Source organism: Hyperolius riggenbachi, chromosome 5, assembly GCF_040937935.1.
Source record: "Hyperolius riggenbachi isolate aHypRig1 chromosome 5, aHypRig1.pri, whole genome shotgun sequence".
NCBI lineage: Eukaryota > Metazoa > Chordata > Amphibia > Anura > Hyperoliidae > Hyperolius > Hyperolius riggenbachi.
The window spans coordinates 58,623,973-58,647,223 of NC_090650.1; the positions used below are offsets into that span (position 1 = coordinate 58,623,973).

Genomic DNA, 23,251 nt, shown 5'->3' on the forward strand with positions numbered 1-23,251 from the left:
AAATGTGGTAAAATTGGCCAATCAAAATTAAATGTGTGGATACATCCTTACTGTCCCTATATTATGTATCATTATTATTGATTTATAAAGTGTCAACATATGCCGTGGCGCTGTACAAAGAAACAAACAAACATGGGGTACAAAATGATTCAGACAGTGGGGTACACCAATATGCAAAATTGGTAATTACAGTGACGAAAGTAACATGATAAATAAAACATAACAAATTGCAAGACACAAAGTAAAAAAAAAAAATTCTAAGACACAAAAGGGTGAGAGAACCCTGCCCTTGCGAGCTTACAGTCTAAAGGAATGGGGGGGGGGGGTCCAAGAGGTGGGGTAGTATACAATATTCATACCTAGAGGCCGTGTGTATTTAGGTTCTAGTAAGATCTAGATCGAGTAAGGAGTACATCTTGGCCTTAGGTCACAGGGGGCATGGCCAAAGTAAGCGCGTGTCTGAAAAATTGAGCTTTCCTAACCTATAGGATACTTAGTAGCCCAGCTAAAATTCTCCAAACTCTCAGGCACAGAAGTGAGGGGAAATCTCTCCAGTTGGGAATCGGACAGCAGTGAAAAAAAAAGTTTCAGTTCTTTTCTATACTGTTCAAAACTAAAATTGTTCATTTTGCTTGGCATTAATCTTTCATTTGCTTGAGCAGTAAAGGTTTCACACCACTCTAATTACATTAAGCACCCTGACATTTTTGAACTCCACTATTTTGTATCCTGAAGGAAAATTAAATGTTTACAGTCATTGCCTGCTCTTCAGAGCCAATCTAAATAACAGCAGTCAGTAGCGGGCCTTGCCAAAGCAGCCATCTTGTGCTTGTCAAGCGCTTTGACGTTTCCTGTCAAACATAATGTGAAAATGTCCTCGTCTGAGAGAATGTCCAGCCTCGTCTCCACATGATGTTCTGACTAACAACCTTGCTCGTGTCCTTGCATGTTGCTCGAAAATCACTTCTCGCCCTGCTTGTTTCTCCTCAGCCAAACGCAACAACGTATAATCAGAGTGGACGGCACTCGGTGTCTGTGGAAGTTCAGATGCAGAGGCAAAGACAGGAGGAGCGGGACAGCTTCCAGCAAGCCCAACGCCAGTACAGTTCATTACCCAGGTAACATGGCCCCATCACTCCCCATCGCTCATGCCAGGATAATGGATAGGGCTCACACAGTGAAGTAGTGTTGCTATAAACTACTTGGCTCCTCACGGTGAGCCTCTACCCATAAATCTGTGCAGCAGAAATCGCCCTCTTTTGTCTCTGTTCAGGCTCAATGCAGACTTGGATCATTTACATTTTTGTGGAATATCCATTAATGGGGCTGAAATATCAGTCGAGGGAACCTCGGCCTCCCCATTAATATCAATTTCACAGGAGCCGTGACAGCCACAGGCCTCTCCCTGGCACTCCGCACAGTACACTGGCGGAGTATTTTTATCTGCAATATACACTGGCCCTATTTCTGTGCGACAGATTCAAATTTCCCCCAAGGCCATCAATGATAACCTATTAAATAAAGCTGCAATAGTCTTTGAATAAAATGCCGCTTTTTTAGTTTATTGTCCTGTAGCCTTTTTTTATGGTAATTTGCTTAAAGTTTTTACTCTGCTTTTAAAGTAATCCCGGCTGTCCTGCTGATCCAAGTCTGACTGGATTAGCCACAGGCTTGTTTCTGGTGTGTGATTGACACTACTGCAGCCAGAGATCAGCAGGACAGCCAGACAACTGGTACTGTTTAAAAGGAAATCAATATGGCAGCCCTCCTTATCCCTCTCACTTCAGGTTCTTTTTAAAGCGGACCTGAACTCAGAACGTTCTCTCTGCTCTAAAAGATGCACAATAGCATAATAATGGTTAAAGAAAAACATTTCTTTGTTACAGCTGTTCCTGCGATAAATATGCTGTATGTCTACTTCCTGCTTTCATGGAAGCTGATAGTGTTAACATCCTGTGTTTACAAATTAGCTGCTCTGCCTGGCAGAGGAGAATCCTGAGCTGACACAGCTGGGAGATCAAATTACAGCGGTGATGAGTCACAGATGAGGGGAAATTAGATGGGCTAAACTCTCTAAATACATACAGGGTGCATTTCACTGGCGTAACAATAGGGCCTGCAGCCCCTGGGGCCCGCTAAGGGCCATTTTGGGGGCTGGAGGGGGTCGCAGCATGATTGGAAAGCCATGCTGCACATCAGCGGGGAGGGGGGGGACGGTCCCCTCCTCCCTCACCTGGGGCGCTCCCCTCCAACATCAATAAGTGTGTGTGTCTAGCAGGCGGGCAGCGGCAGATCCACATACCTTCCTTGCGTTCCAGCGTGGACATTCCTCTCTCTAGCCTCTGACATAACTTCCTGTATAAACAGTTAGTAGCGTCAGACACTAGAGGGAGAAACATCTGCACTGGAACACAAGGAAGGTATGTATATCTACCGCTGCCCGCCGGCTAGACACACACACTTATTGATGCTAGAGGGGAGGGGAGAGCCCCAGGTAGGGGAGGGGAGAGCCCCAGGTGAGGGAGGGGGGGACCCTCCCCGCCGATGTGCAGCATTGCTTTCCCCTCATGCTGCGACCCCTCCAGCCCTCAAAACGGCCCTGAGCGGGCCCCAGAGGAGTGGACGGGGTGTCGCTCAGATTTTCTGCAGGGGGGCCCGGTGGGACCTAGTTACTCCCCTGGTGCATTTCTCTATGCTTTCCTTCTGTCCACTTTAAAAAAAAGAAGAAAAAAAAGATTTGCAGTAATGTATTTGTGTTTGTAAATGTATTATACATTTTCTCTTAAAATATTTTAAATGTATGTTCATGCTTTTGTTGGCTTTTGGTGCCATTTCGGTAAGGATCAGTAAAAAGCATCTAGAGATTGCTGTGACTCAGAGGCTCTGCAGTGGCCATAGCTGTGTTTCCTCTTATCTCTGATGAATCCCAGGGAGGTTTTGCTAAATGCTTAGCTATGAAATTCATCACAGCATGTTTTGCCCCCTTCCTGGTTCTTTATCAGATATTTTGGCTAATGTCCAGGTAGTTGAAACATGCTAAGTATTCCATAATACATTATAGTTGCCTGTGTTCAAAGCAACACTCTCACAAGCCGGTCCAGTACAAACTGCAAAAATAAATATTCTATGAAAACTATACATAATATACTATCTGTTTATATACCGGGCTTGTTTAAACTCAGCCTTTCTTCTCTGCTTTAAAAGATTAGCCTCAGCATGATAACCTTTAGGGACCAAAAAAAAAATCTTAATTTCTATTTAAGGAAATCCTAAAAAGGATGTTTCGTTTTCAAGTTGGTTTCACTTTGTAGGGAGCACTGAAGGGGTTAAGTCTCAGGCCTATATGCTATTCATTTTTTCAGAGTTATCGCCTAGGAGATCATTTTCATCTTCTCTGTAAACTATATTTTCAGCATTTTACAACTGAAAAAGTACCAAAAAGTTGGTGAAAAAGCACCATCAAAATTATTTTGAGCATTTTCTTGCTTGCTGGTGGTTTAAATAGCATTTTGTGACAACTTATGAAAATATCACCTGGAAGAAACCGCAGGTGAAAAAGTAAATTGCATATGGGCCTCAGTGTTTACTGTATGGGAAGAGCTGCCTCAGCAGAACTCCTGCAGTCTATTCACAGCTGCTGCTATGCACTAATTATACACTTTGAGCTGGCTAAACAAGCACAGAATAGTTGATTTCTTATGCAACTATATGTGTAATAAAGACCTGTTTTTGTGTACTGTGCAAAAATCCGGTTCTGCTTTAAAGGCTGGTATACACATACCCGAGTTCAATTTAGCATGCGTTTAACTTCAACGGTGGCTCAGAGTTGGTTAATTAAATTGGTATAGTGTAGATAGATTTCTGCTTTCAGAAGATAACCTGTTGCACAGATTCATAGCTTACTATTTCCACCTCGCTAATCTCCAAGCTACTTGTCCCAGCATGCTCTGCTCATGGGAGGGGCACTCGTAACGCCATCAGGAAAAGGGAGGGAGTGTTCCACTACATACACTGCACAGGGAGTTAGTGGATACCTTTATAAATTATGAGGGGCACCTTATTCATTAGAGGGGAAATGCGGCAACACTGAGGAGGCACCAGCAGCTGCAGAACTGGCAGGAGGAGAGATTGGTCCATACCAATAATGAGATCAGCCAGGGGAGAAAAGTGGGGGCAGGACCAATGTGGGGAAGCAGTGTGCGGGCTGGAGTGAGGGTGGAGGAATTTAATTCTCCTTCGTTTATATTAGACTCAACCGTTTTTACCTGTTCTCACAGATGAACATGGGGAGCTTGGTTGATATTCGGCTCAGTTTATATTGCAACATAAAAAGTTATTTAAAATAATTTCCTAGGTAATGCATATATAAAATTATCCCAAACAGAAAGTAAGACGGCATACTGTGTTCACCCTGCATTCTACACAGTTGGATGGGGTGTCAGGAAATTTTGGCGGCTTATGGGCGCACCACCGAAATTTACCTTAATTGCCAATATTAACATGGGCGCTTATGAGACGCTTAAACATCCACAGCGCACAGTATTTATTGTGTACAGTAGCAAAGGTGGCACATATACTGTGGATGGTTTGTGTGTGGGGGTTAGTCATCATGAGGGGGGCTTGGATTGGGGTTAGGCATTGGTGAGGGGAGTCAGTCAGGGTACAGTATTGATGGCAGAATTGGTTAGAGTTAGGCCTTGGTGGTAGGATCGGTTAGGGTTGGGATCTGTAGGGGGATCGGGTAGAGTCAGGCATTGGTGGGGGGAACGGGTAGGGTCAGGCCGTGGTGGGGGGAATGGATAGGGTCAGGCATCGGTGTGGGGAACGGATAGCGTCAGGCATCGGTGTGGGGAACGGATAGCGTCAGGCATTGGTGATGGGAACGGGTAGGGTCAGGCATTGGTGTGAAGAACGGATAGGGTCAGGCATTGGTGGTGGGATTGGTTAAGGTCAGGCATTGGTGGGGGGGATTGGTTAAGGTCAGGCGCATTGGTGGGGGGATCGTTGGGGTTAGGCATTGTTGGTGGGAACGCATAGGGTTAGGCATTGGTGGGGGGGGGGGGGAGAGAATGGGTAGGGTCAGGCATCGGTGTGGGGATCGGATAGCGTCAGGCATTGGTGGGGGTTTGGTTAAGGTCAGGCATTGGTGGGGGGATCGGTTAGGGTCAGGCATTGGTGGGGGGGAGGGGAGGGTCAGGCATTGGTGGGGGCAACGGGTAGGTTCAGGCATTGGTGGGCGCATCAGTTAGGTTTAGGCATAAGTAGGGGAACTGGCTAGAATCAGACATTGGTGGGGGTATGGGTTAGAGTTGGGCATGCGTAGATGGATCAGTTAGGGTTGGCCATCCGTAGGGGGATCGGTTAGGGTCAGGCATTGGTGGGCGCATCAGTTAGGTTAAGGTATCCAGGGGGGGGGGGGATCGGGAAGGTCAGGCATTGGTGGGCAGATCAGTTAGGTTAAGGCATCCATGGGGGAGGGATCTGGTAGGACCAGGCATTGGTGGGGGGTTCGGTTAGGGTCAGGCATTGGTTTGGTGATCGGTTAGGGTCAAGCATCCGTGAGATTAGTTATGGTTAGGCATCGATAGAGGGAAGGCTTGTGTGAGTATAGGGTTAAGTTTAACGATAGTAAAATATTGACAACATTTACTGATATTTTACTATCAGAATTACCTCTGCCCAATAGTAGAATATCAGTCATTTTACCAATATTCTACTAGCAGCTATTTCCGGCACCCACATTTCTGAAATGCCCATTTTGCATGTCTGCTTTGGATAGTCTAACCAGGCATGGGCAAACTTGGCCCTCCAGCTGTTAAGGAACTGCAAGTCCCACAATGCATTGCAGGAGTCTGACAGCCACAATCATGACTCATAAAGGCAAATGCATTGTGGGATTTGTAGTTCTGTAACAGCTGGAGGGCCAAGCTTGCCCATGCCTGGTCTAGACCCTAAAGCTATAAACTAGAAATCAACTTACACTCATCTTCATGCTTTGTAGAATTAAAAGTTAAAAAAAAAGAAGTACAAGTATCTATACAGAACTGTGTGACAAAATGTCACATAAAAGGATGAGCTGAGACGGGCAGTCACAAGCATTTCAGACTGCAAGGAATTTGTATTAAACGTAAAGCTTTTGCCACCCACTGACAGCTAAATGTTTGGAGGTGACAAAAACAACTCACAGACTACAGATGCTGTCTGGCAGTGGGGAAAATGCCTGCGTCTGCATAGAGAGTGCGAATTAGCCGGCTTTCATTCCAAGCTAATAACTTTCTTCATTTACCATCGGACAGAAGTTCTGAAATATTCCTTTTTTCCCCTCTCCAGCATACGTTTCAGTTTTAAGCTGGCATTTCATTGCGATTCGTCACCGCCAGCAAGTCTTTGATCCTAAAAGTTGTACAATTACGGTAAACTTTTTTCCCATCAGCCATTCAGAGGACGGGAAGACAGGCAGGAAGCACAAATCTGTGCATTGTGCTGACCCATAATATGTTCTGTAAGCAGTTGATTGCTGGAGGTGGCGGTTTGCTGGAGGAGATACAGGAACAGCTGTTCCTGGGGGTTTCATGCAAGCAGCGAGAACACGACTTTATGCAAGGGATGCACTCTGTCACACGATAAGCCTATTACTGCAGAATTAGCGGGAATACCAGATTCTACTCATGGTACCTGATGTACAACACATGCCGGGGATTCACTCCTGTGTAGACGTAATAAGGAAACAAAGGTAAAAGGAACATCAGGCAGAGTTTTAAATATCCTATCCAATAGTAAGCTGAGTGCCCAAAGGATGCCTTTTTGTGGCCTGTGGGGGATTCTGCAGACAATAATTGATTCTGCTTTGAAAATGTGGTCATGCGATCTGCAGCAGCCCAGCAGGAGAAGACGGCAGCAGGCCCTGAGAGCTATATTTGCTATCATCATGTTATTCCAAGAAGGGAAAGACATAGATGGCTATCTGAGAGGATTGCAGCTAGAGTCTATGCTACAGGAAATTGCTAGTAAATGGACTTCTAATCATGTACAGTGGAGGAAATAATTATTTGACCCCTCACTGATTTTGTAACTTTGTCCAATGACAAAGAAATGAAAAGTCTCAGAACAGTATCATTTCAATAGTAGGTTTATTTTAACAGTGGCAGATAGCACATCAAAAGGAAAATCGAAAAAATAACAAATAAAAGATAGCAACTGATTTGCATTTCATTGAGTGAAATAACTTTTTGAACCCTCTAACAATAAAAGACTTAATACTTAGTGGAAAAACCCTTGTTTGCAAGCACAGAGGTCAAACGTTTCTTGTAATTGATGACCAAGTTTGCACACATTTTAGGAGGAATGTTGGTCCACTCCTCTTTGCAGATCATCTCTAAATCCCTAAGGTTTCGAGGCTGTCTCTGTGCAACTCTGAGCTTGAGCTCCCTCCATAGGTTTTCTATTGGATTAAGGTCCGGAGACTGACTAGGCCACTCCATCACCTTAATGTGCATCTTCTTGAGCCACTCCTTTGTTGCCTTTGCTGTATGTTTTGGGTCATTGTCGTGCTGGAACACCCATCCACGACCCATTTTCAGTTTCCTGGCAGAGGGAAGGAGGTTGTCGTTCAGGATTTCACGATACATGGCTCCGTCCATTTTCCCGTTAATGCGATTAAGTTGTCCTGTGCCCTTAGCAGAAAAACACTCCCAAAGCAAAATGTTTCCACCCCCATGCTTGACGGTGGGGACGGTGTTTGGGGGTCATAGGCAGCATTTTTCTTCCTCCAAACACAGCGAGTTGAGTTAATGCCAAAGAGCTCTATTTTGGTCTCATCAGACCACAGCACCTTCTCCCAGTCACTCACAGAATCATTCAGGTGTTCATTGGCAAACTTCAGACGGGCCTGCACATGTGCCTTCTTGAGCAGGGGGACCTTGCGAGTCCTGCAGGATTTTAATCCATTGCGGTGTAATGTGTTTCCAATGGTTTTCTTGGTGACTGTGGTCCCTGCTAATTTGAGGTCATTCACTAACTCCTCCCGTGTAGTTCTAGGATGCTTTTTCACCTTTCTCAGAACCATTGACACCCCACGAGGTGAGATCTTGCGTGGAGCCGCAGAGCGAGGTCGATTGATGGTCATTTTGTGCTCCTTCTATTTTTGAACAATCGCACCAACAGTTGTCACCTTCTCTCCCAGCTTCTTGCTAATGGTTTTGTAGCCCATTCCAGCCTTGTGCAGGTCTACAATTTTGTCTCTGACATCCTTGGACAGCTCTTTGGTCTTTCCCATGTTGGAGAGTTTGGAGTCTGCTTGATTGATTCTGTGGACAGGTGTCTTTTATACAGGTGACTAGTTAAGACAGGTGTCCTTAATGAGGGTGACTAATTGAGTAGAAGTGTCTAACCACTCTGTGGGAGCCAGAACTCTTAATGGTTGGTAGGGGTTCAAAAACTTATTTCACTCAATGAAATGCAAATCAGTTGCTATCTTTTATTTAAGGTTATTTTTTCGATTTTCCTTTTGATGTGCTATCTGCCACTGTTAAAATAAACCTACCATTGAAATGATACTGTTCTGAGACTTTTCATTTCTTTGTCATTGGACAAACTTACAAAATCAGTGAGGGGTCAAATAATTATTTCCTCCACTGTATTTAAAATGGACTTGAACTCTTTCACAGGACAGATGGAAAACATAGAGAATTGCACATTGTATGTATTTCCAGAGTTGAGCCTGTCTCATTCCCTCTCATCTGTGACTCACAAGTATAATTTGATCTCTCAGCTGTGTCAGCTGCATGCCTAGTGTAGCTACTGTAACCTTGGCTGGGGCAGCCAATAGGCATCCTCTTAAAAGAGTAGCCGTGTGTACAAGAGCCTTAGTGAAGCCTCCTTAAGATCTGGCATGCCAAATCTTTAGCAACGTCCAGCGAAGCACATTGTTCTCCTACTGGAGCCATTCCGTTGTGTGCTGCTCTTCATCCCTCCTCCCCTTACATAGCGACAGACAGGTCACTGGCCTATAGAACTTGCCCGAAAACCGTCCCCAGATGGTAAGAGCATCATGTATGTGGACCTGTAGGGTTTCAGCATGACCTCATTACTGCAGAGGTGATTAAGTTCCATAATGTGCAGCCTCAACACCTTTTAATATCATGACTTAGAACTGCTTTCAACACTTCGGTACCAGTGGTCTCTGGCCCCTTAAGGACCAGAGACTGCTGGTCCCAAAAATAGGTCCCAACCACTTTGTGCTGCACGGATTCATCGCTAGCGCCCTTCGCACTGCTCACCCATTCACCCGTTGCTGAAGCTCACTCACTCAGAGCACTTTGAGCCGGCCAGGAGCTGATTTTATGGCTCCTGACCCTGTGATCAATGTTAGCCAATGAAATTGGCTCCTGACCGGTTCACGGAGCTCTGCGGTCACACCGACAGCAGGCCGAGTGAGCTGTAGCAGCGGAAAAGGGGCCCAATCGGCGATAGCCGCGTTGGGGAATTTGGAAGTCTACGCCCTGGCAGGGATATCCGCTCTCAAACTGGGCGTAAATTTCAACTAGCGCAGTCCGGAAGCAGTTAAATAGTGAGAAGGGTCTTGTTTTCAATTCCGTTTCAAGCAACTTGTGCACATTATACTGACATTAGAATTAATTGTCTTATAATTTAGAGCACTTGGCGGCGGATGTAGATTATGGAATCCACGCTGAAGGCGGCTGGGCAGTATTTGTGGGTTTCCATCTTCCGTCCATGGCAGACTTGGCAATGCCCACCGCGTATTTATTTTAAAATCATTCCATTAAAGCATTTGGGATGAATGATGTCATGCTGGCACCGTGTTCACTGTCCGCGCACCCCCACCCCCTTTCATTATTGCGATTTACGCCCGTTAAATTGTATATGAGGCCTCTGCAGCTGCTGTAGGCCGAGCCGTTAAATATGAAATGTTCTTCCTTGAAGCCGCAGTAGATTACGCCGCTCATTAAACGCTGGCTGTGTTCAGCTGTTTGCTTAATTCATATACAGTAATGAAAATATATTGATATTATACTTGGATTAGATGACCAGCTGATCCTATTCCAATTAGCGATATGATGATCGAAGAGCTCGGGCGGTAATGAAAATTCGCTACTACCATGTGATCCCCAATTAAATTAAAGGATGTCAATGAGAATGCAATGAGTCTGAGGACTTTGCTTCCACGCTATGAAATTCGTTTTATTCAGTTTGCCGCGGTCAGGATTCACCGGCTATAAAAAGCCCCGATTTTATGGGGCTAAATTTAATTATATGAGCATTTTATGTCATTTTAAGCAGAAATAAATGGAAACATGACAACTGTGTCATAAGAAGCCGGTTTGCACTAAAAATGACAGTTTGTCTAAGGCATAAAACTGTTTAATGCAGAGGTATTGTGTGCAAGCAAATGCGTAAAATTCTAAAAACGTTAAACTGGACTTGAAGTTAACTTAAAGGACCTCTGTCGTGAAAATCTTAAAATGTAAAATCTATGTAAACGCATACAAATAAGTATGTGTTTTGTAAAATGGACTATAGATATCTTCTCTCCTATGTTGCTGTCACACACAGTAGGTAGTAGAAATCTGATATTACCGACAGATTTTGGACTAGCCCATATCCTCATGTGGGATTCTCAGCATGGCCTTTGTTCTTTATAAAGACGTTCCCTGAAAAATATATTTATACAAAGATGTTGGCGAGCCTCCCTGCTCACCGTACACTTTTTGGGCAGTTGGACGGAGCAAACGAGCGCCGTAATAACAGCGCAGGAGACTTGGGCACAGCCGGCGCCACCATAGACCGTAATAGGAATTACGACTATAGCAGCGCACGGTGAGTAACTTCGGTGTCGTCAGATGACGGAACTGAAGTTGCTTGTAAAATACTGTAATTCGGCCGCCACCAATAGCTGAAGGTGGGAGGGTTAGGCAATGGGGGGGGGGGGGGGCGGTAGTTAGATTAGGTATCGACAGAGGGGGAGGGTTCTGTGTAAGAATAAGGTTAGGTTTAGCTGTAGCAAAGTATTAGTAACATTTACCAATATTTTACTATCAGATTTAGCACCGCAAAATTATAGAATTTTGGTAAATGTACTGATATTCTGCTAGCTGTCCCATGCACCCTTTTGCATGTACACACAGCTGAACCCCACCCTGAGGTTTAGTGAGTGGTAGTACTGGAGCCAAGGCAGCGATTCAGGTTTCCTGTGAGGTTTCGCTAAAATAAATATTGATTTCGGTCACAAGTGGAGAGCGGCCAATAATTCACAGCAGATAATGTGCGGGCTTTGCTGAACTAGAAGTAGCAAATGTCTACGTTCTGCACTCTACAAACCGGCTTAGTGTGTTTGCTGTGATTCTTAGTCTAACTATATGCCTACGTAGAGCAGAGCCTTCTTTTTCTTTTTTATTATTTAACTGCCGGCAGTTCCAAACAGCGGTTGTTTCAAAGACTGACCTTCATAGAATTCAAAGGTTCTTGGCACATGCTGTGCTTTCAATACCTTGAGGCAATAACTTCAATGACCTCGGATCTACGGGAGTCCTCTCATAGCCAGCTTCCTACAGCACTGAAACTTAATGTAGCTTGGCACAGCAAACAGAGGCAGCCCAGACACAACTGTCAGGAATCCCACTCCCGAGAGGAAAGGCCAGGAGCAAGAGGCTCTTCCTGGCTGCTAGAAGTGGGTCAAAGCCAGGCAATCCATCAGAGAGAGAGCAGGGAGACATGGAGCATGCTGGGAACAGTGAGACGCTTGTCAGGGATGCTCTTTTGATATTTGTTGTCCTGGCAGCCATGATGCCCGAGGACTTTATAGTCTGTGCTTAGAACTCCTTCAACTTTTCTTTTTTATGGTCGAGATGAAAGTAGTCGAGATATTGGTGCACCATTTTGTCACAGAAGGTCTTACTTCAGAGAGTGGGATCCAGGAGTCGGTGGAATAAATATTTCTTGCTATTCCTCAGTTGCTTAGAATGGTCCACTTTTTTTATTTCATGTATGTTTGTGCTCTCTGTACTTTGGTGTTACAAGTGATCAAAGGGCATTTCAGGCATTCAACACAGAAAGCATAATGTAACGTAGAAGCATCATCTTCTCTGTAATAGTAAGCAATGATAAGTGTAAAAAAAAAAATCAGGTCATTTAAAGGAGCACTATTCCTAAAATAAATAAAATACATGTGTACACTTACGAATAACAAGTATATTTCTCCCCGATTAAAATGCACTGTAAAATAATTTTCTCCTATGTTCCTGACACTTATAGTAGGCAGTTAAAATCTTACTGGATTTGGACGAGTCTATTTCCTAAAAGGGGATTCTCAGGGTTGCTCAGTCCAACTGCCAAAATAGTGTCTAAATTAGAAGGGAGGCAGCCGACGTCTTTGCATAGATCGGGAGGTACTGGGACAACACCATAGACTAGTCTGAAACTTGCCAGGCCTTTACTTCCTACCGTAAGTGACAGCAACATGAGAATGTGAAAACTTACTTCTCATAAGTATGAGTACACATGTGTTTTACATTTGTTAATTTTTCATGCTAGTGGTCGTTTACATCGTTGTTTTTATCTTATTCTATTTGTACATTAGCTACTTTTGTTTTGTAAATTGTCAGCAGGTTTCTGAGAGGCGGTGTTCTGTCTTCTGTAATCATATAAACAAGCCAAATAAGATAAAAAGTGCATTCCTGTTGATATTCACCACCCCTAAGCCTTGTACACATTCTAGATCATACATGTCAAACTCCGGCTCACGGGCCAGATCTGGCCCACAGAGTGGTCAAATGTGGCCCCCAAGTGGTCTGCCCACTTTGCGTTATGTTTGGCCCACTCTAGACCACCAGGTCTAATCATTGATACTAGGAAATATTTGCAGTACCTTCTCTCTGTAGGTACAAAGAAAACAAGGTAAGAATTCAAATAAACGTTTGCTGTAATCCTTTCAGCTAATGCAGTTTTTTATCTGTGTGCAGGCAAAGTCGGAAAAATCCTAGCTCTGTGTCTCAAGATTCATGGGAGCAGGCCTATTCTCCGGGAGAAGGCTTCCAGAGCGCCAAGGAGAACCCCCGATACTCCAGCTATCAAGGGTCAAGAAATGGCTACATGGGTGGACACGGGTTCAATGCCAGAGTCATGATGGAGACCCAAGAACTTCTCAGACAGGAGCAAAGGAGGAAAGAACAGCAGCTCAAAAAAAAGGTTTCCATAGAAGGATCTGATAATTATGACTCAAACTATGCCCAACCCAAGGGTCCTTTCCGTCAAGACGTCCCACCGTCGCCGTCTCAGGTAGCACGGCTCAATCGATTACCGCAAGAACAGGGGAGACCCTTCTATTCCTGAGGAACACTGAACACTAAAATAAATAAATAAATAATGGCAATAACAAATATTTTTCATGAAAGACTTTGTATTATTTTTTAAAAACGGACGGTACTGTGGTGCATATCATGCTTGTTTCAGTGCCTTTTGCAATATGGGCAAAGCAACCGTGGATCTCTCTTCTCGTCTTCTTGCCCTTGTCTTCTTGGTCTGAAGTGTTATCTTCATGGAAGGATGTTTTACAATAAGACAATCACCACTGACATTAAATCTGTCTCCCGAAGATCATGTTTTCATGGAAAAGAAAAAAACACAAAAAAAATCAAGGAACACCTGCCACACCTTGCTCGTTTTTGTTCTAATTATCCTTTTTTGTTTTTTTTATTCTTACTGACATAACAATGTGGGAATGTAATGAATTAAGGTATCTTCTCAACCAGTTTCCTTTCCATTTTTTTTTTTATACGTACATATTGAACAGTCGACTAAAGTATTATTTTCTTGGCGTAACGCAGCCCGCCATTGGTCATTTAATCACTGACAGTACTTACGTTTTGTTTTGAAGCAATTATAAACCTGATTCTGCTTTTGTTGTGATATTATGTAACTACAAAGAAAAAAAATATACGTGACCTTTTTACATTGACCTTTCATCTCACGGAAGTTTGTATGGAGATGTTCGTTCTATCATGAGTATCTTTTTAAAGGATAGGTGGGGTGTACATGTCTGGATTTTTATATAAGCAATTTGTTTTTATCTCTAGAATGTATTTTATCATTTTCAGGTTCTAAGAATATTTACAGGATTTGTCTTCATTTTTGTATTATAATTTCACCCCTCTGATGCACAGTGAAGAGGGACATTTTATAAGCTGAAGCAATATTGCCTGCCGTTTTTTGTTGTAGCACAGTTGAGGGCTCAAATGGTGTCCACAATGCTTGAGTAACAAGTAAGAGGCCGTTGTGATACCACAGCATCTACCATAATAGTTGGATGCCTGGCTGAGACCTGATCTGCAGCTTTCTCCATAATCACAGTTTGCTCATTGCTTTTGCAGCTCCTAGGCCCAGTTTGTTGGAGCTCCCCTTCCATGTGCAGCATTGCCCTTTAGGATGCAGCCGCCCAAGTCCCGGACCTTTGTGGCCTTGACAAAAATTTGACCCTGGGAGCCTTTGCACATTAAAGTAAATCTTCCACTTCCCCTACCACAGACCTGTCCAACTCCGGTCCTCAGCGGGGCAAAGATAGGGTTGCCAGGTGTCCGGTTTTAGACCGGACAGTCTGGTTTTTGGCCGCTGTGTCCTGTGCAAAAAGGCATGTTAAACCGGACAATTAAGATGTCCGGTTTTATGCCTTTTGCCACTTGCCGCCAGTAACTCCGAAACATCCGTTCATCAGCCGTTTCGGAGTCACAGAGATCATTCTGCCCGATTAGCAATAGGGATTCGGGAAGCACTACTGTGGATATGGCACCGCCCCTGTTTGTCATCACATCACAATACTGAGATCCGCCTCCAACATGGCGGCCTGTACGGCTCCGAAGTTGCGACATGGTGATGTACGACATGCCGCGCTAACTTGTGTGCGCATGCGCAGTGTCTGTAGTGAGGCTGTCTCCTGATGGTGGGAGCGGGGTTTTCCTGCAGTTTGTAATTCGGCAAAACTGTGCAGGACTCGTCACCAGCAGTATGGCGTTCAACTTCGGATCTGCTACAGGGGCCAGCACTAACCCAGGTAGGAAGATAGTGAGAGATGGGGACACAAAGCTCGGGGGGTGTTTTAGAAGCAGCACGCTGTCACACATCATGCTTGTCAAACCTTATGTTACTGCTGTCTCTCAACACGATTACAGCAATTGAAATACAGTTTGATTATGAAGTCAGTGTAGCCCGTTTTGGGTAACAGGCCCGCCACCCGTCCGCCAGCGCTGCGCGACCGCTGATTCGCTGCCTGGCTGTCAGTCAAAGGCACAGCCAGCCAGCTTACGCGGCGTAAGTTACGCCAGCTTAAGTACCGCCCCCGAGCCCGCGCTTCCCGACGTTGCTACGTGTAATGCTTGTGCATTTACTGGTGAAAAGCGGTCTCTTATTATGTGCATTTACTGGTGAAAAGTGGTCTCTTATGTGCATGTACTGGTGAGGACAGTTAGTGACATGGCTATGTACTCTGTAATGTGCTGCAGAAGATGTCAGTGCGATATAAATGCTGTAAAAAACATTTTTTAAAAAGCCCATTGCTTAGCCCCACTCTACATAAAAGTGCGCTTCTGACTCCGCCCCTAACTCCACCCCCTGTCCGGTTTTCTCCATCAGCCGACCTGGCAACCCTAGGCAAAGATCCTCACACAATTTTGGCACAGCTCAAATTAATTGATGGGACTGAATTGGGAAAGGTTTGGATCCTCAGGTGGAACACATTTCTCCCTTTCTCCGTCCATCCTAAACGGAGGCTTGGCTATGGTCCTCAAGGTCTGGAGTTGGAAAGCCCTGCTATCATAGCAAAGTCTGCTTAGTGCGTACTTAATAAATACTATAGATGTGTTTCTTGTTTTCCATCAGCCAGTGACCTGATGTTAATCATTTCTGAAAATGGCTAACCAACTGGCTTCTGCTTACTGAAGGTAATGTCCTGCTGCTTTCAGTGCCTGCTCAGCTGATCATGTGACTTCCTTCAGAGGTGCAGCAGTCAGCAAGCTTCCCTCACAGCAAAGTCTGCTGTAATTCTGAAGCGACCTATAAAAGTATTTATAGATACCCCCCCATGGAGAGGGAAGGCTCTGCATCCTATAGAACCTTTCCAGCCCTCTCACCTGTGTCCTTATTCCATCTGCTGTGCCTCATTTGAATTTGCTGGTCTTCAGGAGTCTTCAGAAGCACTTGTGTCCCCAAGTGTTTCTTAAGACTGGTGCATCCATACTGTGCATGAGCAACACATACTCGGGGACACAAGTACTCCCAAAGACTTATTTTACCTGGAAGTTAAATAGTTTTACTGGGGGTACAGGAACAAGGACACAGAGAGGATGGGATTATAGGTCACTTAAAGAGAACCCAAGGTGTGTTTAAAGAATGTTATCTGCATTTAGAGGCTGGATCTGCCTATACAGCCCAGCCTCTGTTGCTATCCCAAACCCCACTAAGGTCCCCCTGCACTCTGCAATCCCTCATAAATCACAGCCATGCTGTGAGGCTGTGTTTACATCTGTAGTGTCAGTCTCAGCTGCTCCCCCGCCTCTTGCATAGCTCCGGTCCCTGCCCCCGTCCCTTCCCTCCAATCAGCAGGGAGGGAAGGGATGCAGGCAGGGACCGTAGTTCTGCAGGAGGTGGGTAGAGCAGCAGACTGACACTATAGAGATAAACACAGCCAGCTCTGACAAGCTGTTTGTCAGCAGCGTGGCTGTGATTTATGAGGGATTGCAGAGTGCAGGGGGACCTTAGGGGGGTTTGGGATAGCAACAGAGACTGGGCTGTATAGGCAGATCCAGCCTCTGTTTGCAGATAATATTCTTCAAACCCACCTCGGGTTCTCTTTAAGGGTTGCTTTAAAGCGCACATGAACTGGGGAACAAGTTTACAAACAAAAAGCTATGTAAGAGTTCCCCTCAGAAATACACTTCCCCTGCATACCTTTGTTTGCTCATCTCAAGCTGGTTTCAGGTAATAATGACCTTTTTACTCTTGCACAGAGATAGTTAATGAGATGCAAATAATTCTGGCTTGCATTTAAATGTAATGTTAATTATATGCAGCTTGGTTTTGCACCAATCAAATGCTTTTCCTGCTGAGTTTAGCTCACTTCCAGCTGCATATGATTTCCATGCAAGATGGAATTAGTGTCATCTCATTGACAATCAGTGCTTTTAAGTCTCTATAGGGAAAGGTAAGGTTGGTCACAGAGATGCTAATCCTATTGAGTTTATTTATACAAATGTATGCATATGGAAAGTGATCAACTAAATGCATCAACTACTGCATTTGATTGGTCCAATTCAAAGCTGCATAGATTTGCATCAACTTAAAATAACAGCATCTTATTACCATACCATAGCCTATTTTTAGAATTTTGGCTGTGATTACTGTGATTGGCTCACAGGATCAGGAGCCAATGAAATGGGCTAGTGGCCTGTGTACAGAGCTGTTGTCATCGGGACAGCTGAGCATTTGGGCAGCATTGGCGACCGCGCAGCGAGAGGAACTGATATCTATGCCCTGTTAGGGATAAGAGGCAGTAAACATGACATTGATTTCAATGACTTACAGCCGGAAGAGGTTAAGCTGTGTTTACAGGTTAGATGACATTCACCTGTACTGGACTATCTTGGCTCATCATCTTGCATGTGCACGGGTTTCCCCCAAAGCCGCATACATATCCGGAATGCTGAATTTTAAGGTACAGCGACCCCTGAGCCCAATGTTCTCCAACCCCCCCCCCTGCCCATGAGAAGCAACTCCATCATCACCCACATTGACGTTCCTTAAAAAACAGCCTTGGCCCTTGTTTGTAGCCTTGGGACACCTCTGTAGAGGAAGTGTGCAACAGTGTCGCCCAAAGGATCTAGCTCAATTCTATCAGACGGCGCTGTGTGTACGTAGTAGAACATGCAGAGATAAAGCTGAACAGACTGCCACTTATTACCCCAATCATTACTTATCATATAGCGGTACTTTTTGCAATTCTTACAGGGGACTTGTGGTGTACATCACTTCCATAGTGGTGAGTGCCATACAATGGAGAACAGCGGTGCTTGCATCAAACACCGTGTTTGCTCCATACTGTCACTTCAGAAATGGTCCGTGTAATGCTCCTTCCAAAAATATTAGTAAATACTGTGCTATAGGATTTTTAAAGTGGAGTACAAAAAAACATTAAAAAAAAATAAAAAAAAACCTTCAGTGGTATCCATACGATGTTTGCAAGATGATTGAAAAATTGGATGTAACAGGCTGTCGCATTTTACCCTGGCCACACACAAAGCTGTGCAGTCTCACTTCTTTGGCGGGAAACATGTTTTAGCATTGATTCAGCTGATAAAATGTTCCCAAGCCCTGTGCATAGGAGACGGGAGACCAGTATTGTCAGGACAGATCGAGGGAAAGGTTTGGTAGGAGGGGAAATCTGAGCTGTGATTGTGTAACATCTCACCAGCATCTGTAGAACCCTCCTTGCGCTTCTGTAGACCCCATAGCATGTCTTGCTGACAGTGTGTGTGAGTGTGAATTGGAGGATATTGTTACACGGTGTTGTGAATGTTGCATTATGAGGAAAGCTTGGAGCGTTAATGTTGCAGTGAGGAGTTTAGCATATCTCTGTGATGCTTATCCATAAATCATGTCAAGTAGGTAGATAGAAAGGCTGTCTGTATTGTAGAGCGCTAGAACTGCCATGGCTGGGCCTGTGTATCTACTAGCTTATGGGAGATTGGGGATCCTGTCTGTCGTTTGGTGGTATCCCACAAGCCAGGCTGTCATCACTCGCCTCTCTGGGCTGGTTCACACTTGAGCGCTATTCAGCACTTTGCTGATCGCTGGGTAATCCAGAGACTTCCTCTGTCCGAATACGAGTATTATAGTGCAGGAGATTTGGGCGCAGCCGGCGCCACCATAGACCGTAATAGGAATTACGGCTGTAGCAGCGCACAGGGAGTAACTTTGGCACCGTCAGAAAATGGAGCTGAAGTTACTTTAAAAACACTGTAATTCGGCCTCCAGCAACAGCTGGCAACCGCATTACATCATTCTCTACTATCCATGTGGACCTGGAGAGGGAATAGTAATTAACACCGCCGGGACTTGTGCAGCAGCAGAACAAGCCATATATCGGCTGTATCCTGCGCCCAAGTCTCCCGGCGTCAATTTCATTTGTATGCCCTCCGTCCTCCTCAAGCAGCCCATTCTAGCTCTGTGTCCTCTGGAAAACCATCGTCAAGACTTGTTGCAAGTTTACTTTAAAGCAAATATAAAGCGAAAAAAAAACATGATATAATGAATTGTATGTGTAATACGTATAATAAATAGAACATTAGTAGCAAAGAAATGTCTCATTTTCATTTTAGATTTTTTTTTTAACCACTTAAGGACTAGGGGATTATCTAAGGATCTGTGCTGCGTGGGCTCTCCAGCCCGCAGCACAGATCAGGATTGAGCCAGGGCGACCAGACTTCCCCCCCTTTTTTCCCCACTAGGGGATGTCCTGCTGGGGGGGTCTGATCGCCACCGGCTATTTTTGCTTAGCGGGGGGGCGGACTTGCCCTAGACAGGACGGTGATGCGTCCTGCGCTGCCTCTTATAGGCTTCAGCCAATCAGATGGCGGCAATCCCCGGCCAATCAGAGGCCGGGGATCGCTGATCTCCTTTACAGCGTTGCTGCGCAGCAGCGCCGTATGATGTAAACAGCGGGGATTTCTTCCCCGCGTCTTTATATTTAGCCTGCGAGCTGCGATCGGAGGCTCGCAGGCAGTTCACGGAGACACCCTCCGTGAACTGACATGGAACGGCCGCCCATGGTAACTCCACTTTGACCTGCTGACGCCTATCGGCGTTAGGCGGTCGTTAAGTGGTTAATAACATTACATCATTCTGTCACTTTTTTTTTTTTTTTTTTTGGGCTACTATTTTTTAGCTCTACTACACATACAATTCTATATATTCTACAATATCTCTTACGTTTATTTTCACTTCAGGTTTGCTTTAAGTTGTCACTTCGATTTTTAATGTGTTCTACTTGCATAATTAATTTTAAACCCATCTTATAATATTGAGGAGTCACTGTTATACTTCTGACATAAACTGTTAGTGCGGATTCACCTATGGGGGTCGCACCGACGTATTGGCACATCTCTAACTCCAAGCAGCGATTGATTTATGTACCAGAGATATTCACCATGCTGAGTTGTAGTGCAGAGGATTCGTTTGCAAGAGAAAATGTGTAAGCATGCCTCTGTTGTACTTGCCTACTGCCTATCCAGTGTCCCCTGTGCTGCAAGGGGGCAGAGTGTGTACCATCCCTTACACTGAGCATTTACTGATAGTAAACTAGCTGTAGTGTGGTGATTCCTTCCTTCTCCTTTTTTGTAAACCCAGGGTCCCCAAACTTTTTTTGGTCAAGGGCCGGGTCAACATACTTCAGACTGCTGGGGAGCCAGAACATACATGATGTTGAAAAACATTACATTGAATTTAGGCATTGATCCTTTCCAGTGCAAAGAATCTATGCCAAGTCCGAAATTCAAACAGTTAGTGACCTAATTGTAAGCCGTTAAGAAAACAGCCACAGTGACATGCCCGTATTTAGGCAGAGCTGAAGTTAAGACTGGTACACACATCCCATTTTGATTGCCCAATGACTACCCAAACTTACCTCCATGTAGTATGTGTGCCAACAGATTTTAAATACTAAAAACTGCGTAGATTGTGCCGGTAAGCTCTTATACTACATGGAAATGGTAAATATTGTCAATGATTGGCCAATCAAAATTGAATGTGTGTACTAGGCTTAAAAGTGTACCAGACCTGTAATAAAAGCAAGACTTGATACTTACTTGGGGCTTCCTCCAGCCCCATAAGCACGTGCAAGTGCCACGCCGTCCTCCTGCGATCTCCCGTTCAGCCCTGGTAACAGGAACAGGCTCAGTTGCATCGGTCGTGGCCTTATGAGCATGAGGCAGTCCACGGGAGGATTGTGAGGCACTCGCACGTGCTTATGGGGCTGGAGGAAGCCCCGGGTAAGTATCGAGTCTTGCTTTTATTACAGCTCTGGTTTACTTTAGGGTGCCCTTACACAATGAGGTTTTCCTTGACAGATTCGATCCTTGTGGTCAAATCTGCCAAAGGTCGATATCACATCATTCCAAGGGTTGGCATTACAAATTAGACACTTTTTTTTTCTGTGGTCTAAAGGGGGTGGGGGCATGGTGGTATCTATGCCCAGGACCTGCAGTTGGTGATGGACCCCCCAGGTCTCCCTCTAGCTGTACTGATCCCCCTGTGCCCACTGCAAAGTTTCCTAACTCAAGTATATTTTAATATTGATCAGAGAATTTGACATTTTAACCACTTTTAAGTTTAAGTACACCAACAACATACGTCATCAGCCAGCGCCATAGACATATCACTGCCATAGCCAGATTCTTGCTGTCTTGCTACATTGTACATAGTCATACAGACATATCCCGGGTGTTAACCACTTAAGCCCTGAGTGTATTTTTACCTCATGGACCAGAGCAATTTTCACATTTCAGCGCTCCTCCCAATTATTTGCCAGTAACATTACCACTACTTATCACAACAAAATGATCTGTATCTTGTTTTTTCTGCCACTAATTAGGCTTTCTTTGGGTGGTACCTTTTGCTAAGAATTATTTTTTTCTAATGCATTTTAATGGGAATATTTAGAAAAAAAATTAAAAAAAAATCATTATTTCTCAGTTTTCAGCCATTACAGTTTTAAAATAATACATGCTTCCATAATTAAAACCCACGTATTTTATTTACCCACTTGTCCTGGTTATTACACCATTTAAATTATCTTGCTATCACAATGTATGGCGCCAATATTTTATTTGGAAATAAAGGTGCAGGTTTTAATTTTTGCGTCTGTCACTATTTACAAGCCCATAATTTAAAAAAATAACAGTAATATACCCTCCTGACATACATGTAAAAAAAAGTTCAGTCCCTAAGGTAAGTATTTATGTCATTTTGTTTTTTTTACTTTATTTTCTAATTTTTTCTAAATACAAAAGTTTTATTTGGGCATTTATGGGAGAGAGTGGGAGGTAAGGGGTTAATTTTAAATTATGTGCAGGTCTCTTTATTAAAGTAAATGATTGTAGGTGTAATTTTACTTTTTGGCCACAAGATGTCCTCAGTTATTAGCTTCCTGCGCATGCTTTTAGCACACAAACAGGAACTAATGCGTGTAAGTGTAAGTTACTGTGTTTACAAATGACCGCAGGCATCTAATTGATGTGCGATCATGGACACGGGGAACTAGAAAAATGAATGGGAACTGCATTCCCATTCATTGATCTCCGGGCTAACATGTAGCAGTAAGAACTAGTGCGTGAGCACGTGAGAGGACGCACAGCGGCGATTGTAGCAGAGTTACGAATATCTACTCCCCTGAGGCTTAGATGAAGTTTTTTAGGGGAGTAGATATACTGTACTGTAAACATTAAGTGGTTAATGCACGCAGAAAACATTGTATCGCATCCGATGCATGAGAAGTACAAAGTCTGTGCTCATGTCCAAAGCCATTTACTGTGACTGTAGTGCTCAGCATAGTTCTTTTTAAGCCACTGTTCTCTTTGCTTTGGTCTGTTTTGTACCACTAGCATGGTCTTTGGAATGGCACCATTCCCAGCTGCGTACAATTTACATCCAAGCTGGAACTATTAGTGTCTTATTTATCATTTCCAGTTAGGAGTTTTATGGTGACAGGATGGGTCAGCTTAAAGGGACACTTAAGTCAAACAAAAAAAAATGAGTTTTACTCACCTAGGGCTTCCAATAGCCCCCTGCAGCTGTCCGGTACCCTCGCCGTCTCCCTCCGATCCTCCTGGCCCCGCCAGCAGCCACTTCCTGTTTCGGTGACAGGAGCTGACAGGCTGGGGAGGCGAGTGATTCTTCGCATTCCCAAACACATTAGCACCCTCTATGCTGCTATATGGTATATGATATATGCTATAGCAGCATAGATGGCGCTATTATGGCCAGGAACGCGAAGAATCACTCGCGTCCCCAGCCTGTCAGCTCCTGTCACCGAAACAGGAAGTGGCTGCCGGCGGGGCCAGGAGGATTGGAGGGAGACGGCGAGGGCACCGGACAGCTGAAGGGGGCTATTGAAAGCCCCAGGTGAGCAAAACTCATTTTTTTTTGTTTGACTTAAGTGTCCCTTTAAGGCCAGGTGTCACACTTAGCAGATTCG

At 44.5% G+C, this 23,251-nt stretch overlaps 1 protein-coding gene across 25 annotated transcripts in view; it reads left to right on the forward strand.

The window, feature by feature from the left end:
- The window catches only part of PARD3 (par-3 family cell polarity regulator), a 771,876-nt gene that overhangs the window by 746,712 nt on the left and 1,913 nt on the right, over positions 1-23,251 (forward strand). For 21 of the 25 annotated variants that reach the window (XM_068235736.1, XM_068235747.1, XM_068235742.1 and 18 more), the window contains 2 exons: positions 991-1,118; positions 12,978-14,194. In XM_068235736.1, coding sequence (XP_068091837.1) covers positions 991-1,118; positions 12,978-13,347 — 498 coding nt within the window. In that variant the 3' untranslated portion in view covers positions 13,348-14,194. Of the gene's footprint in view, positions 1-990; positions 1,119-12,977; positions 14,195-23,251 lie in introns of those variants that run through there. The other 4 variants (XM_068235737.1, XM_068235760.1, XM_068235761.1 and 1 more) reach the window with 1 other exon arrangement.